This window comes from Hippoglossus hippoglossus, chromosome 6 (genome assembly GCF_009819705.1).
Source record: "Hippoglossus hippoglossus isolate fHipHip1 chromosome 6, fHipHip1.pri, whole genome shotgun sequence".
Lineage (NCBI taxonomy): Eukaryota > Metazoa > Chordata > Actinopteri > Pleuronectiformes > Pleuronectidae > Hippoglossus > Hippoglossus hippoglossus.
Genome location: NC_047156.1, coordinates 7,534,989 through 7,553,516, shown reverse-complemented (window position 1 = coordinate 7,553,516; position 18,528 = coordinate 7,534,989). Strand labels below are relative to the sequence as shown.

The following is an 18,528-nucleotide window of genomic DNA, read 5'->3' as shown; positions in this document are numbered from 1 at the left end:
ACTTTTCCCCAAATAGTAAATGTTTTTTAGGCGATGACAGAGCAGTGGTAACGGTCTACGCTATCAGGGGCTCACTTTAATAGATTATTACTAGTCAAGATCCTAGTACAACAAATCGATCAGAATCAAAAGCTTTATTAAGAATTAGCTCCAGAAAATAAATGTATATCTGTCACTTGTTGAAAGTAATTTTTAAGTTAGGGAAGTGGATTTATTTTTGTGGGTGTTTAAAGTCATGCTTTGTCAATGTGCAATGTTAAAAAGACACTTTTTCATTGTTTTTTGTAGTATTCTAAACATTTTACTATTTTTCACTATTCATTAAAGTGAATGGTTTGCATGAGGGTGTCCTGAAATATTGATTCAGTGGGTGAGTTTAATTGGATTTAGTTAAAACATTATGAGACATTATGTTGCTGGATCAGAGAAGTTTTTCTTTTGGTCACGACACCTAAAAAAATTCTGAAAAGATGCATGATGCTGATGAAGATCATGTCGGATACTAAATGGACCCTGTGGTGAGACTGTTTCTTAACTGGTGTCCCAAAGCACAACAATGACCTTTGAACCTCAAAAGAAGATGTTCTTAATTTAGAATCTTTCATAAAACTAAACTGCTTGTGTCCGGACAGAATCATAATCAATCAATATTTTCCGGCTCAAAGAAAAAAATATGCTAAAGGTCAAATACCAGTATGTGAAAGCTGCCTCTTGACTATGACAAACCTCGTGTTTTCATACAAATTTACAAAAATGTTGAACTGACCTCTGGGGATACGACTTCTCTGAGCCATGACTCCCAAATGTTTTATTTCCGTTGGCCCTCGTCCTAAGAATCACTTATTTCTTCTTGACTAAATAAACAAAACAACATCTCGAGCCATTATGCTTTGGCACGGCCTCAGAAAGCAGCAACAACCCAAAGTCCCAAAGTCCCATCTGGGAAATACTGCCCCAGAAATACACTGATTAATCTGCTCCATCCATCTTAACGTCCTCCCTCCCTGCTTTTTATCCCTGAATTCCTACTCCAGCTCATTACGCCTCCTATTCATCTTCTTTTTTTACCTGGAATTTGATGCATATATGTTGTTTTCGTGTAAATGACATGATTTGTTGGAGTTTGTCGGGACCTGGTAATGCAGTTCCCTTCTGCTGCACCTACAGTATATTGACCCCAGCTCCATATGTTTCTTTGCCAAACTGTTAACTTCACACATAAAGATGGACGACATGTGTCTTGCCAAAGTGTCTTGATCGCCCCCTGGTGGCTGCCTGCGTGAGGACACTTCGGCATGCTGCCTAGGGAAGACAGGGATCGAGCTGCCGACATTCTGGTTAGAGGACGACCACTCTAACCCCTGAGCCACAGAGCCACAGGTTTGTCAATCCCGGCTGTATTCCAGTCTCGTTGCCTCGTTCTGAGCCGATATCCCAACTCTCTCTAGCTGCCCTGCTCCACCGGCTGCTCCACTGGCTCTACTCTCCAAAACTCTGCCCTCCAAGGCCTTTAGGATCTCTTGTCTTAGATCTGCTTTTGAGTTGGGGTTTGATTCATCTCAACAGGGACATTATATATTATTATAATAAGCCACTGAAAGAAAAAGAGAAACAATGTTTTTGCTGTTTTCAGCTCAAAGTCTGAAAATACAGCCATTAGACTTTCAGGAGGAGCAGCACTAGTTAAGTTTTTTTAAATATACTTGGAGCTGTGATTCAGCCAATGACCTTCATGCCCTGTGTACTGTATCTGTGCCCTTTGACTGAGCCTGTCTGCAGGAGGAGGAGGAGGAAATGGGTGTACTGACCGCTACATAAACATTACATCAACTCTAAAGGCCGGCCGCCTGCCACTCCATGATTCCACCTCATTCCCTCATCACCTGATAACGCACCCAGTTCCTTCCTCAATAATAACACTCAAACCCAAAGACAATCAAAAAAAAATAAAAAATCACCTTAAAAGCCGTTAGCTCACAGATCAGTCTACTTAACCTCACAGCGTCTGAAAATCTGATAAACTTGGAACAAAAACCGGAGGAAGAAAGTTGCACAATACAGAATTTCTGCTCCTTGAATTACGCAAAGTTGCACAAGGGTTGAGGGGCTTGTGCTGGTGACCGCGTCGACTTTGCTGAGTGGAGAAAGTGGATTCCTCTGCAGCTGTAAAGTCTGCAAAAACTGAGTTATCTGACTCAAACCAGTGTGTGTGTGTGTGTGTGTGTGTGTGTGTGTGTGTGTGTGTGTGTGTGTGTGTGTGTGTGTGTGTGTGTGTGTGTGTTTGTGTGTGTGTGTGTGTGTGTGTGTGTGTGTGTGTGTGTGTGTGTGTGTGTGTGTGTGTGTGTGGAAGAATTTGAGAATGCATACTGTTGGCAGTCGTCACCTTTCCTTTATTGATTTTTCCTGCACTTCTTTTTTTGCAGCTTTATTCCAGTCATCAAGTTTTTCAGTGCTGATGACTCTTCTCTTTATTCCTCATGTATTTACTTTTTCCTACTTGTTATCATTTGTGTGTTAACATCTCCTGGTCCTAACGGCGTGAAAAACATGTTTTTGTGCCAGTCTGTTGCTGCAAATATCAGTGAGCTAGAATATGACATTGATATTAGTGACAGTGATATTTATGCCACATTTGGTATGTTCATTTTAATATGATTTTAATAATCTTATTATCTTATCGCTGGTGGTTACAGGTTTGTAGGCCATTTAGTTACCGTACAGTGGCTGAGAAAACCCTTCTTAATAAAAACTAAACATTTAAAATGTGTGCATTTGTTCGTGTATGAAAACAAATGACATAACAAGGTCTTAATACTGATCAATGTGATAATACCTTAAAATACACAGTCAATTCAGTGTCTGTGTGTGTGTATGTGTGTGTGTGACAATCGTGTTTGATCAATCATATTTAATTTCTCTTGGTGTATAATAGATCAAACTATTTTCACAAAAGAACATTACTAACATGGATGTTCTGTGTGATGAGATTTGTCAGGGTTGTAACTCTCACTGACTCTCCTCTAAGCCTCTGATAAATCAACGGCTTGTTCTTTATTTAAAGGTCATTACCTCCGGGGTTTCTCATGGGCGACCTGCTCATTGTTCCTGCTCTAACATAACTTCCTGGCTCTTGCTGAGCCCACCCACAGACCCCTGATAACACATCAGAAAAAAACATAAAGGACTTTTAAGTTCACTCACTGCGGTTCATTTGTTGCACTTCACTCAGGAAGACAAGAGCCACACGACAGGGCCAGGCTCAGGTTAACTTGTTCCCCATTTGAACCTTAGTCTTTCAGGGGATCAGATTGTTATTGGATGCCATTTGACCACATAAACCTACAGGTGTAGATGATGTATTTACACCTGTACTTTGGATTGTGATGTAACAGGCCGAACCACCTCTGGAGCTGGTCAGGGACCGATGTCGGGGGAGGCATTGTGACCACATTTAACACCAGTGTGAATGCAGTTCCTTGTCAATCCACACGCAACAGCTACATGGACAGAAATACATGATCGTGCTTGACTTCCAAACCAGCGAGGTAGCACTAGCTCAGCAGCTAGCAGCTAATAGCCATTAAACACACAAAGCAGTCCTCTTCTAACGTATATGGACGTTACTCTACCTAAAGCCACCAGGTTCTTCTCTTCCTCTATCTTTTCTTGTTGATATTTGGACCCGTGCATATGTGATGTGAACTTCACTAAACCAAACTACAACTGGTGATGTATTGAAGTTTGTTTCTAACTGTGACGGAGTGATTCTGCCAAGCAACACTCACATCTCTTTTCCAGGAGGTGCAATATAAAGCTGCTTTCAGACATGCACTGAACTTTTTGTGGACTCAAACACTTACACCCAACCTCCCATCCGCATAGTGGTGAGTAGGTCATGAGTGATGTTTTATTTTTGGGTGAACTATCCCTTTAAGAGAGCCTGCAGTGTATGCAGGATTTATCCTAAAGGGTCAGTTCACATTAGTTGAAAAAATGAAGTACTAAAATAAAATACTTCTCTTTGCCCAGATTTTTAGAGTGAGACATTATTGTGACATTATTTATTTTGCTGCTATATTAAATAATACCTTATAATGAACCTACACTTGAGTTTTTATATTACTCTACTCAGTGATTACTACTCAATATATAACTATAGATTTAAGATTTGATTTACTTACTCTGCAGTACATCATTTCAAGTCAATTAATACACTATATATTAGTGTTATTCAAATCCCTAATTACCACTGAAGGAACTCCAACTGTTTGACAAAGCTATAGTCTAAAAAGAAAAATCATTTTGTTCTACATGTCAATGATCCCTTTATATATTTGTATTCCATATAGAAGCTATACAGCATTTGGATGTCATAGTATGTGGGAATACAAATGGCACAACTCTCCACGAGAGTCCTTCTGTTGAATGCTATATGGAACATGAATCATGAATCAATGCCAAAAGCCACATCTAAAAATATCCACCGGCTCCAAAAGCTGCGCATGACAGCTTCAGTGGTTTGTCTCCAGGTATCAGCCTCCCACACCACAGTCCTGCTGCTGCTATCGTGGGCCACATCTGAGGCTATGGAAATGAGTGACGCTGTACTCACTGTCTCCGGCGCTGTTCAGAGCGCCGAGCTGCTGATACACATCACACTTGCCATTAGAGCTTCCTCTTGATGTGTGTGTTGAAGTGGAGCGTGGGGTGTGACGTGTGGCCGTCTGCAAACTATATTTTAGGCCTTTTAACAATCCCCACCTTTTATTTATAAGGTTCTATTTGAGTCTCCTCGCTGCAGCAGTTCATAGTCTGTGCCTCTCTCATATTTACAATGCAAACATATACACTGATGTATTGACGGCATAGATTTTGTCCTTAACTAGACATTAAATCCTTCACTTTATTAATCACTATCAACAACAGCAAACATGAAACCTATTTATTAGTAATTACGTCATTAAAGACGTTAGGTCTCAATATCACATTGAATTATTATTTCAGCCTGGGCCAGCATTACGTGTTGTGTCCATAGACTGTAAATCAACATGACTGCTCCTAAAAGTGAAGCCAAATTACCTGGTGGTTGACTGCAGTATAGGTCATGCACCTCACATCCATGTTATGGGACATGGGTCAAACTAAGAAGTCAAAGTACCATTTAAAAATATTTTTCTCAAAGGTTTCTGTCATTATATTTAGTTATCATCACTCTGTTTGTATGTCTAAGGATTTAGATTTCGGATAAATTTGGTTTTAGTCATGATTGACAGCTGACATTGACTCGTGATTGGTCAAGTGCGTGTATCAAAGTGACCTTGATACCACATCTCCACTCCATGATCACAACTGTGTAAACTCTGGCTCCAAATGACATTAAATAAAAGATGACAGGACCGGATCTGAGGAATTTTCAGAGACGCCTCATCCATCTTTATATACAGTCTATGGTTGAGTGGCTAAAAACCGAGTACATCTGGGCCGGTGAGTTTTTTCAAACCAGATACCTCAGCACCTGGTTGTCAGCAGCTCACTGACCAACAACAACCCTGTGAAACTGCCACTAATACCCGTCTGTATATTATGGTCATTTTGTACCAATGGGCCATTTAAAAGAAGAATTCCAGCAGCACTCCATTAGGAAAGGCTGTAAGAGCGGGCGATAGAGAGACAAGTAAGAGAAAAATTAATAACTCGCATCCCCGCTAAAGCCTTGCCTGGCCATGATTTGCTCAGATCCCACTGATAAAACGATAGCTGTCTGCTGACAATAAGGCCTTTGAGGCTGAGAGAGGAGCCTGTGTCTCATTTACATGGACTGGGGAACTGTGACTCTTTGTGATTCAGCTTGTGCACGCTGAACTTCCAGCTGCAGCCCTGGCTGAGGGCAGCGTGTTTGGGGATGTTAATTTGAATGGTCTTGATATGGTTGAATGGGGGTGGGGGGGTGGGGGGGATTGCGAGTGGGTGGAAGGTGCATTCTTCCACAGAGGAGGACTTGATTTGCGGCTTTTGCACCAATAATGGGATGCAAAACAAGGAGTCTTACGCTTTCAAATGTGAAAACAGTGTGAGACAAATACATTTTGGAGAGAGGCACTTGTGTTCTGACGAGTATCGCACGTCATCCACATTTTATACTAGCGCCAGGCATTAAAAACGGCAGCTAGTCGAAAAGTTACTGTCCGCAGCCACAGACGGGCCATTTATTTTAAAACGTCACATTTCCTTGTTCCGTGATGTTTCCGACTGATAGCCACGTCACCATGCTCTCCTTTCTGTGAGGCCGCCACGGACAGAAAGAGAAATGTACGGATGAATGGAGAGAGAGAAGGGCTGCATACAATGATAAACACATGCAAAGTGTTGTACTTTTCCTTGTTCATTAATATGGGACAGTTCTGCCGTAACTTTGCATGCACTCCTTCTGAACTGGCAACTTGTTTCAATCCCATGTCAAAGTGATGTGCAACGTTTTGTAACACAATACACATTATATCAACTATCAATCAAATTAGAACAACTGAATGGATCTATAGTTAAGACATCTATGTTTAATTTGTGTTATATATTTATTAAGACAAAAAAAAAACTTTAATGGTCCCAACAGGTAGTCACATAAAAATTATACGGAACAATATTTTCTATGTAACCAAACTGGTTCCAGACAATTTAACTGAACCAGCAAATCAATTCAATCTAATTAATAACTGTGGTTCTCTGATGTGCTGCAGACCACATCAAAATTACTTTATGACTTACTGGTGAAATATTTTGTCCGAGACCTTTTCAGAGATCCTGGTGGTTTATGGGGTTTGATGACGTCCCGTTATTCCCTCACAGATCCACTCGATTACAACCTGATCAGAGGTGGGTTGATCCTGAACGTGTGGAAAACATCAGTGTGGTTGTGTAAGCTGTTCTCTTTCTCCTTGTTCTCTATTGTTCAGTCGGCCTGATCAGCCACAGCCCTTTTAAAGAGGAACTGAAATTTGAACTGATGAAAACAGAGCGCCTTTACTTGATATAAGCACTATAGACCAGTAGTTAACACCCTGACTCTGATGTGTAATTAAGGGAAAACACTAGAAATAGTACTTGTCAACATGTAAAAAAGTTTCATTTCAGGGAAGTGAAGTATTTCCTCTTCTTCTACTTTAACTTCCTTTGTGATTTTAGTCGAACCATGTTTTTTCTTTGAAAATCTCAACGTTGGATGTAAACATTTTACATCTGATGTACCCTGAAGACTCAAATCTATATGACAACCCTGATCTAAGTGCTGGTCCTGAAGGAAAAGAAAGATCCAAAATTTCTGTCATTTATTCTAGATATTTTTAATATACAACTCTCTGACTTGTTTCCATCAGTAAAGAGGAGAACAATGGTGTGACACCTGAGCCTCATCAGCTTCCTGTCAGTGCGCGAGAGACACCCAGACTCAGTGATGTATGTTAAAATGACAGCTGTGAGGAAAAGGGAGAGTGATGAGACAGAGAAATGTTTCAATGGGTAACGCTACATCCGTACTACTACGTTTCATTTTCAAAACACATCAACTCTCCTTCGGATACACATGGCGTCCACACTTCTCCGGAGTTTAAGGTTGAAAACGCTTCTACTTTAGTTCAGGGTTCGTGTTTCAGTCTGGACTAGCAGAGACAGGGATGGTTGTTTACGATGATGCAGGCACAACTGCTTGCTGATTGGGTCTTTTTTGGGCCTTCGCTGGTTCCTCAGTCTCCTATCACCCCTTTCCAGAAGAAAACAACCGGCGGTAGCTTCGGCTACCAGTGAAAAACATGAGTGAGACAAGCTATTTTTGGGGGCAAATTCTATGTACACCAGCAAGTGCATGTCCAGTGTATGTGTGTGGTCACATGATATATGTTTTCAGGTGTGTTAGTATGGACAGAGATCATTTTAGTTTCAAATGAAAACTAGCAGTATTTGATGTGGCCTAAAACAACTTCAATGACGCTGCTCGAAAGGACAGGAAAAGAAAACAAGGAGGAGAAGAAAGAAAGAAGAAATAAAAAAAAATCCCAGCTATGTTTTGTTCCTCTTATTTCGGGTGTTTTCTGTTGCCCTGTGCCAGCTCACAGAAGTGTGAAAATAAACAGTTTCAAAGGTGTGAATGCATGCGCTTGTTTTCTACCAGTTCATTAAAAAAAGTTCCCTAAAACAGGGGTCAGCAATCAGACGTCTAATCTTTCACTCCATCACAAGATGCTTGAAGTGCAGCAGGTTTGGAACAAGAAAGTCCTGAGATCGGTATCTGACTGTCTCGTCTGACTTCTCTTCGAATCAAAAGTCTAAATCAAATTATCTCAAATTTAAAGGAAAACAACATGAGATTCTTTCATTTTTGCCTTAAAAATGTGTTCAACACAATTTTAATCTTCAAGACCTAATCGTTCAATAATAGACAGCTTGTGATGTGAGTTCTCATCAGTCTGTGAACCTGCCGTCCGCCACAGTATTAAAACCAGGGGCCGACTCTTAGCTCACTTCATGGAGCACTCCATTGTATATCCTATTCTTAAAGGTCAAGAATGAACTTCCCTACTTGATAAATAAGGTCATCACAGTTCACAGCTTTTACCGTTTGATTTCGACAGAACAAACCAACATAGGATCATCCGTCAAGAACGTGCTTTTGAAAATCTGTAGCAATTTTTGGAAGTTTTTGCTCTTCAGTTCAAGTAAATTAAAATCCTCTCCCATCCACAAAATGTTTTCAATATCAGATATGATGTGAGGTATTAGCGATGCAGATGATTTTATTTGAGTTATAACTACTTTATGGCGTTTTAAGTGAATTATAATCTGATATCTGAAAGGTTGTGGGTACCAGGTTAGAAGTGAGCCGCCTGTACATAAATCATTAAGAAAGATATTCGACCATTTACCTAATGTAGAATGAATGTGTCCTCATTTTATTTACTAAATACTGTTTGGTGTCAAAATTGCACATTTCACATTCTGAACCGTAAATATCCACCGAGACATTTACAGACTTCAAGGTACAAAAACGTCACACAGACACTAAACAGACCCATTGAATTTGCCCGTCAAATTCAATGGGTCTGTTTAGTGTCTGTTTAGAGGTGAGGGTTCTGTCCTGAATGTTCCTACCGCCAGTCAATCTATCTGGACTAAAGAACCTGCACATGACAAACTAACCCTCTAAGGTACAACTAAGTCACTGTGTTTGAGGTCGTCCCTTGTGGCTGCAGGACGGACAGGGACACTGGGCTGCACCTCATTCCATTCCTGACCCCTTTGTGTTGGCCACACACATCCTCACATGCCATTCTCAACCTCCCTCAGCCACTCTCTCTCTCTCTCTCTCTCTCTCTCTCTCTCTCTCTCTCTCTCTCTCTCTCTCTCTCTCTCTCTCTCTCTCTCTCTCAAGACAGACGAGAAAGACCAGTGGGACAAGGACAGGTGGTTCAGAGTGTCTGTGACTGTATGTGACCTGTTGCTCTGATGGATGAGCAGCACACACTTTTCACACACTGGACGATGAGCGGTGCAATCCAGATATAATAAATAACCAATAAACCAATTTGAAATGTTAAGAATCTCCACTGACTATTTTCTTTAGGTAGGAAAATGTGCAAAAAAAAGTACATTTTAATTCCCACATCTTCCTCTAAATAGGCCACGATTGTAAAGCAACAGGAAATTGTTGTTTTAAGTTCTTGCTGACATACATTCAATTGTATTAATTATATAATAAGCAAAGACCAACTCTATCTCCCAGTCTTCACAGAGGTTGTTCACTTTGCTTCAGCAGCAGCAACCTGCGCAACAGGTGCAGTCCCACACTGACCATCACCATCCAAGCGAAGCGGCCTGTTCGCCCGAAAGAAGCCTCAGCAACACTTGGTTTAAATTCTGATCACAGTGCATGTGAATGGAGGTTTTTCTCACCTCGGGGAGCGCGCAGAGGAGCAGCAGAGTCCACAGAGAGACGCCGAAGCGCCGCAGTGGCTGCATCATGACGCGCGGTCCGGGAGACGACTGAAGCGCGTTGTGTTCTATCCGCTGAGTCCTGTCATTGTCCAAACTTAGTTCCTGCTTCAAACAAAATGCAAAAGTCTCACTTCTGTGGTAAACTGTCGCTACTTCACGAGAACTCAGTGGGGAGAAAGTTGAGAACGATGAGCTTTACGCGCGGTTAACGGGGAGGAGCGGCGGCAAGTTCGGGGAAGTTTTGGTGAAGTGTGCCACTCCTCCTCCTCCTCTTCAGCCCAGCAGCTCTGTCTCAGTTATCAGCACCCGAAGAGTCCCAGCTTCAGCCCGAGGGACCCAGCCCGATCAGGGGGGGACTATGAGGAGGAGGAGGAGGAGGAGGAGAGGGCTGTCCGGTCAAGCAGAAATTAAAAAAGAGAAAGGAGTCATCCCACATTCTTGACATAACTTGGCCAATCAGGGTGAAGGAATTCATCTGTCTGTGTAGCAACTCCACGCAAAGACGAGCAGCTAATAAGTTGTAATGTTTTTTTAGGAAACTTCCGTGAAGTTCAGTGGCTGAGTTTGGCTGATGATTATTGTCATCATTGAGTGATTCATAATCACTTTTTCAATTTATAGGTTTATCTCTATTCCAGAAATGTGTCTGTCTATCTGTCTGTCCATTTGTATGTCTGTCCGACCGTCTGTTCGTCCGTGTCTGTGTGTCTGTCTGTCTGTGTGTCCTTCAGTCCATCTGTATTTCTATCTGTCTGTCTGTCCGCATCACCACAGGACAAACAAACTGCCCATTCCAAACAGGCAGGATTAGAACGAGCACTCCACTAGTTGTTTCAATGGCAAAATGGTCGTCACATGTTTTCCGACCCCCCCAGGCAAACATATTCAAATAACACATATGATATAAAAAGACACATGTTTGTGGTATGCAAATCCAAATAAAGGTACGTCAAGGATACAGTAGAGTCTGTTGACAAACATGTTTGAGTTACAAGTCAAGAGGGACTAATGGTCGAGTCCACAAAACATATCAAAGGACATTTCAGTGTAGTTAAATGGTTGAATCAGGAAAACAACTACAATATGTGAGTGTGCATGAAAAAGGCTAGCCATGTAAAATGTATTTATAGAACATTTTTTATCAGCTTTGTCACAGAGCGCTGTTTAGGAATCGTGGTACAATGTCTTAAAATAATAATAAATATGTGCAGATATTTCTAAATAAATTGGACTGAGGCACCATTATCCTGATTTGTCTCCTTCCCTTTATCTCCCATGTTTGATTCCTGTTTGCCCTGATACCTTCAGGTTTTTTGTTTGTTTGTTTATTCATTTAATACACTGTATGAGTCCATGTTAAAGCTTTAAATGTGTCCACATCACCACTTACATCCGTGTGATAAGAACAACCTAAAATGAGATAAACCATCTTTTAGAAACAATTATTTTGACTTTTTAGTTAGGCCTATGTCCCATCCACTAATATGGAGGAGGCAGGGTCTATGACCTACATTGCAGCCAGCCACCAGGGGGTGATTGAGCCCCCAATGTTTCATTTTGGGGGAGCAGTCATCCATCTTTATATACAGTCTTTGTCTCTGCATGATAGATATAGATCTTAAAGTTCACAATTTGTCAATCCTGTCTTAAAACAATCAGCCCAAATCCATATATGGTAACAGGTTGTTAACAATTGCCTTTCTGGTCTCAAAGGAAGAATTCCACCCATGTTTTTTGGTTTTTCACAAACCAGTTCTTCAGTACAGCATGGATTATTATCTGGCTGAGAATGGTGCTGGTGTGCTCACGCAGCATTAACACCTCTGAATACTCGTGTTGCTTTGCTGAAGATGTGCTGTGTTAAGCGGCTGATTCCTCGACCTTCAAATAGAGCACAGGACGCCGAAGCTGCCACGGCTTTGTGACGGACAGTTTCATAATGGCTGTTAACAGAGGCCTGCTGATGATGGCTAATGGAGATAGAGATGATTTGAACTGGTCACTATGACTAACCATTCCCAAGGAAATGTTATGTAATCCTCTGAGGAATGTTGCAGCGTGTTTGTCGCTTTTTTCCCTTTTTTTCCCCAGGCCTGCTCTGTACATTAGGGCTTTTGTTGCTGTACACAGTTTATATTTATTTAGACAAGTATATCTACTGCTAATGTTTGTCGGATGCAGTCCGGCTCAAGAGTGAATAGAGATGATGCTGATACTGTGCAGGCAGAGGGGATTTTATCTTATCTGTATGAAGTCATAAACATCTACACAGATTTAAACATGAGACCTAAACTTCGAAGCCTGACTAAAGTCAAGTTAAAGGTGCTGTGATACATGTGCCACTCACACGCAGCTGGTTTGTATTATATTGTTCTATAAAGTGCCGCAAACCAACCTGTGAACTGTGGCATTTTGGCCAAAAAACAGATGTAGCTGCTAGCCTAGCTCCCCTTCACCTAAACAAGAAAATAAGTATACTTTTCCTTCCATGCTGAAGTGTAATTTTATTGTTCATCGTAAAGATATAAAGGTTTTATTTGGACTATTTAAAAGCTTGTGTCATGGATATAGGGGATGTATTTCATTTACCTACAGCCCTAAAAGTAGAAGTGCTAACACCAACATAAAAGGAATGTTGTTTACTCACATGCAATGCAAATCAAATGCAAACGACTGATTTAATTGTTTCCTGTATTAGACGTGCCTGAGTCTCGATGAAGGCCTGAGTGCAAACTTTTTCACGTGTCAAGCAAGTTATGATAGAAATCAGTCACAGAGTCATTACATTTCTACAGAGATTCTAGTACCCGGTGTATTCGTAAAGTGCAGGAGACATAAAGTCACAGCCAGTCACATTATAGTGAACAGTGTCTTTTTTTTTCATCTGAAGATTTGCCACATTAGAACCTGTAATATTTGAAGAACAAACAGAGGGAATGGAAAGAGAAAAGGAAAATAAAACTGTGTCCTGTCCCTGTGATGATTGACTGTGTTATGTGATTACATATCTTCTCTGTGTAGCTGGACCCGGCTTCAAAGACGAGAGCAAGCAGACACAAATAGACCTGGTTCAAGTTCAAACATCAATCTGAAAAGGTGTTCCTCTCGGTGTTTGTTCTGCCTGAAAGAAGTTAGAAGCAGGAAAACCAAAGTTCCAGACCAAATCATGAAGACAATGGAGAAGTTTCCTATAATCAGGATAAAATATATACATATTGGCCAGCAGCCACAAACTGTAGGTGTTTGTCTGAGATTTCAGTTGATGAAAGTGTCAAAGAATTAATTTATTAAACCTAAATGGAGGATGTTTCATTTTGATGAACTTTTAATTTGCGTCATATTCGTTTTAACCGTCTCAGCTTTAACCTCGGGGGCAAACTGCATATGGTTAATTTTCTACCACAGTTTGTATCAGTCACTCGTAATGGATAACAATTATTCAGTGCTGCACAATGGGAGTAAAACTTCAACACAATACCTCATCCATGAGCATGAGTCACGTCAGGTAGATTTGCATGATGCTCAATGATGGTGAAGACAACGGCTCCCAATGATTCCACACTGCTTTTCATGATCAAACTAAGTGTTTTGCTGTTGTTTTGATTGAGAGGCCCCTATTGGCCAAAGTTACGTTTTGTATGTCTAATGCATTGTATTGTTTTTCTTCTGCTCTAGGCTGTGGTTGACCATGACATATACGCGTATATTCAACCATATTTCAGCTCTGACTGGCTCTAAGTAGCAGCCAGAGTGGGAGGAGGGAGCGTCACTCTGATTGTAAATTGATCACGAATCATGAGCGACAGTCTGACGGGATTCACGCTGGGAGTTTATGGAGAGTTGTGATGGAGCTTCCATGGAGATTCAGTCGCTGGGTGCAGAATGCTCCAAATAAAAAGCTTAGTGTTATTCCCTTTGTGCAGGAAAGACCTGTTTTACAACACTGAGACGCTACAGCACAGATATTAACACAATTAATCATGTCATCTGAGCAGGTCAATTTAAAGCTCCTACAAGGAACTTTTCATTTTGGTTGATTTTAGCACCTCTGTGGACAAAAGCATGTTTCCACCATTTGAGATCTGCATGATTAAATACCCCTGTTTGTTGATGTCATGCAGCTTTTCAAGCGCTACCTGAGCCTTAGCTTGTGGGGAATCCTTCCAAAAAGGCTATTTTTATATGAATTTCCTAGGAAGAAAAAATGGTCAAAAACACAGACGTTTACGGCCTGACTGTCGTACATTCTGGTGCAGTAGGTGGCGCTAATGCACCTTAGGCAGGATGCCAACCGCCGTCAGACAAGACGAAGGAGAAGAAGACTGCAGTAAATAGTTGCTCTGACCTGCTGCTGTAGGTCATAATGAGGCAGCGATATTAAAATGAGACTGTTTCAAAACCAGGTAAAAACTCTTCGTAGGGGCTTGAATATAAACATTATATTGCTCTTTAAAAAATAAAAGGTTGGTAACAGCTGATGTACAGAACGGTAACTTCCATATTGCTCCTGCCCCACCAGTGACCCAACGCCTCTTACAGCTGTAGGCCTACTTTTGCACTTCCCCCTCCACCACCATCCGCTCTCTCGCTTTAATTCTCTCTTCTTCTCGCTGCTTCCACAAGCGAAACACGCTCACTCTAACTATTAACTCTAGAGAACATGCAGAGCCTTTACACATCACAGGAGCACGAACCACACTCTCTGTTTGTCTGTGTGAACTGAGATGTCCCCCTTTACATGTCTGTGTACTTTTGGTCTGAACAGAAAGTTTCTGATGATGTATAAGCCAAAAAAACAACAAATGATGGTCACAGCCACTTATCAGATCAGGATCCTCCCTCTGTAACTCTGCTCTCATCTCTTCATCTTCATGACTCTCATTTCGTTGTTTATTCTGGGTAAATGACCATAATCGCCGCTGTGACCCATGAACATGTTGATACATCTTCACTGTCAGAGCTTGTTGTTTAGAGTTGGACACTGGAGTAAACAGGGATTTCTAATCTAGCATTTGAAACTGTCCAGTCCGAAGTCTCTCGCGGGGGTCGTACAATGCTGAAAAGAGGTTGGTAACAGCGCTGGCGTGGCGAGGTCGCTGTGACAGAGCCCTGCAGCGAAGGGCGGAAATGCAATGGAAAGACTTTATCTTTACACACTCCTTTACAAACTCTTTTAAAAACATCAGATTCCTCAGTATTTTATGCTTCCCAGATTAAATTGTGGTAGAGTCTAAATCTGGCCCACGTAGTGTCCTTTGTCTGGCCTAGCAATCTCACACAAGCATACATTTATACAACAGTTATAACCATAGTCTGAATATAAAGATGGATGATATGTCTCCACTTCCTCCCACTGTGCAGAAATGGAGACAAAATATCCTGGATACTAATGCTGCCATTTTGTGCCGAAGATGGAGCAATCTGGAGCCAGTTTCTGCGCAGTAACGATCAGAGGATGGAGTCGTGGTATTGAGGTCCTGCTGATACACACACTTGACCAATAGCTTTTTTTATGGATGAAGAAATCATTTTAACCAAACTTATAGAAACTTGAACAAACCTAACCCCAAATGACAGAAACCATATTTGAGAAAAATTAATTTCACATGTTTTGACTTTTTGTTTTGGCTCGTGTCCCATCCACTAACATGGAAAGGCATGGCTTATGACCTATACTACACGGCAGCCACCAGGGGGCAATCAAGAAATTTTGGATTCACTTTAGGGGAGCTGTCAGTCGTCCATCTTTCTACACAGACCCTCTAGTTAATGTCATTTAGTTAAAATATGCAAAAATACTCAAGTCTCTGCTCGTTCATTATAAAATAAAAGCAGTCCGGTAGCATCTTCCCTGCTGCAGCTGAACATTTTCCTCTTTTCATTTGTTGCGATTTTACTTCAATGTGTGACTTTTGCTTTTACTCTGTATAGATTTCAACTATAAACATAGCAAAGAAAAAACACTTATACCATTTTTTCTTCTTTTTTTGAAGTACCATACAAGTAGGCCATACAAGTAGGCTACACAAAAACAACTTGGTTACAGTAAAGAGAGCAGCTTACTTTCACTCCCACAAATAACATATTACACCAGGTTAATAAATGACTGTTTCCCACCACAGTCACATATCTGGTCCACATGCGACATCTAATCTGGTTTTATTGATAACATTTTAACATCAGGGACACAGAAGTCTGAGTGGTTAGAGACAGTTAATCAGAAGGTAATGAATACCCAACAAGCACCAGAGTTACTAAATAACTGAATCAATACCTGCATAGAGTCGACTATTAGATAGTGATGAGTTTAACAGCTGATGTCTTGATACTGTACGAATGAAACTGTCACTTTAACACGGCTTATAATCAATTAATAATAATCAGGATCATATCACATATTACTTGATATTTTCGGCCCGCTCAAGTAAAGTGGAGGTCATTCAACCAAACTGAGCAGCAGCCACTACTGGGAATGAGACGAATCATTACTTATTCAGGAAGTGCTTGTCAGCTATTCATTAAGAGAAGCCTCCTCCAGCAATTCAGCATATCGCCAACATGAGGTCAGAGGGGGTCACACAAGATAGATTTAAACTACACATTAAATACCAAGATTGGATTAGTCCCTATAGCGTGGATCAAGCTTTAAAAAATCCAGACCTTCCCTCGGCGCTCGCTCCCTGATAGAAATACATGTTTTTCCACGACCACAAGTTCCCTCTGTGTGTTATGTGTAAATCAGTTGTAGAGTTCCTCTTTAACTAGTGCCTAATTTGTTTCTTTTGTGCACATAACTGGTTACCATGGTATCAGTGCCAAGTTATCATTTTCCTTTTCATTGTGATTCCTGACACCTGAACACTTGTTTCATTTATCATTCCAGGAGATAGTGTCCCTCTCTTCAGACCTAATGCTATATGTAACATCACATGGAAACCAGCTGACTGCTGCAGCCAGCGGACATCAGATGAGCACTTTACACTTTACAGCCCCCCCCCCCCCCCCCCCCCCCCCCCCCGGTGCTCAGCAGGATCAGCTGCCTATCTGTGTTAGACTGTGTGTCATGGATCCTGATAGCCGGGCTTGGAACGGAGCTGCCGTCGGCATCTGGATGTGGCGAGATGAGTCACAGTCAAATCTGAGATCGGCATCGGTTCGGTAACAGACAGGAAGGCTTCAAGTTAGAAGTCTCTGCACTAAATATCACTTCAGAGGTGTGTATCCATAAGCGTGTATCAATGAGACAGACTCAACCGGCCACTAGTCATTCACAAAGTTGCCCGCAGTGAGCCATCAGTACCACTAGAGGCCTCCATTTGTTACCAGGGGAATGTTGCTCCTGTGTATAAATTCTCAATTTACAGTGTTGGTGATTTTTACTGTATCTTAGTCACTCTAACTAAAAAGAAAAGAAATGCTATTACACTTCTATTCATTTACAGTCCCATACTTAATGAATGTTCAAATTCCAATATCACATCAGAGCAAAATGTTTTTAGAAAAATGCGCTGTGAGTGAGTCTCGCAGAATATGAGGAAGTGATGTAACAGTTTAACGTTCCCAGTGTAGCTGTCAGTGAAACAGACAGCTCAAGGCCACTGGCTTGTATCATTAATTGGGTTACATGATGCTTTCACTCTCACCGTTCATACTGAGTGATAATGACCTTGTGTGTGTATGTGTGTGTGTGTGTGTGTGTGTGTGTGTGTGTGTGTGTGTGTGTGTGTGTGTGTGTGTGTGTGTGTGTGTGTGTGTGTGTGTGTGTGTGTGTGTGTGTGTGCAGAGGTGAGATCATCTTTTAAAAGGGACGAGGAGGAGAAGATAAGGAAGTACAGAGGAGTTCATTTAGTTGATTGGAGTGCGGTGGGGAAGGCGAGGATGTGTGGGAGAGATATATAAGCAGAGAGGATTGGACCCTGAAGTGGGTCATAAATAGTGAAGAAAGATGGGGGAGAGAGGGAGAGAGAAAACGAGTGTACAGTTAGAGGAGATGTAATTTGTCCCTTGGCTTTTATGGAAATATACTCACACAGCAACGTGCTCTTGTTACATCTGTGTCAGTATTTTTTTTCCAGTTATATTCAGATAGGTGTGCGCATGTGCGGTTTTACATGTAGGTGTACAGGAGCTTATGTTTCTGTGTGTCTGGACAAACTTTATCACCATGATGGCATCAACTGTGCATGATGAAGTCATAACAGGTTACAGTTGTAGTGGAGATTAAAAGATGGATGTGTAAACCGATAACTACAAAGTAGTCATGTAATAATGTAGTAATGACTACTGAGTACTCATGTAATAATGAAGTAATGACTACTGAGTAATTATGTAATAACGTCTACTGAGTACTTATGCAATAATGACTATTGATCATAATAATAAAGTAATGACTACTGATTACTTATGTAACGATGACTACTAAGTACTTATGTAAAAATGACTACTGGGTGCTAATAATAGCTAGACTACTGAGTACTCATGTAATAATGATTTCTGAGTGCTAATAATATAGTGATGACTAGTGAGTACTCACGGATGTGAGCATTC

At 41.1% G+C, this 18,528-nt stretch overlaps 1 protein-coding gene across 1 annotated transcript in view; it reads right to left on the bottom strand.

The window, feature by feature from the left end:
* ptprjb.1 (protein tyrosine phosphatase receptor type Jb, tandem duplicate 1) overlaps nucleotides 1–10,272 on the bottom strand; it is a 49,982-nt gene extending 39,710 nt beyond the window's left edge. The window contains exon 1 of the mRNA XM_034588008.1: nucleotides 9,940–10,272. Coding sequence (XP_034443899.1) covers nucleotides 9,940–10,008 — 69 coding nt within the window. The 5' untranslated portion in view covers nucleotides 10,009–10,272. The remainder of the gene's footprint in view (nucleotides 1–9,939) is intronic.
* Between the last annotated feature and the right edge of the window lie 8,256 nt (nucleotides 10,273–18,528).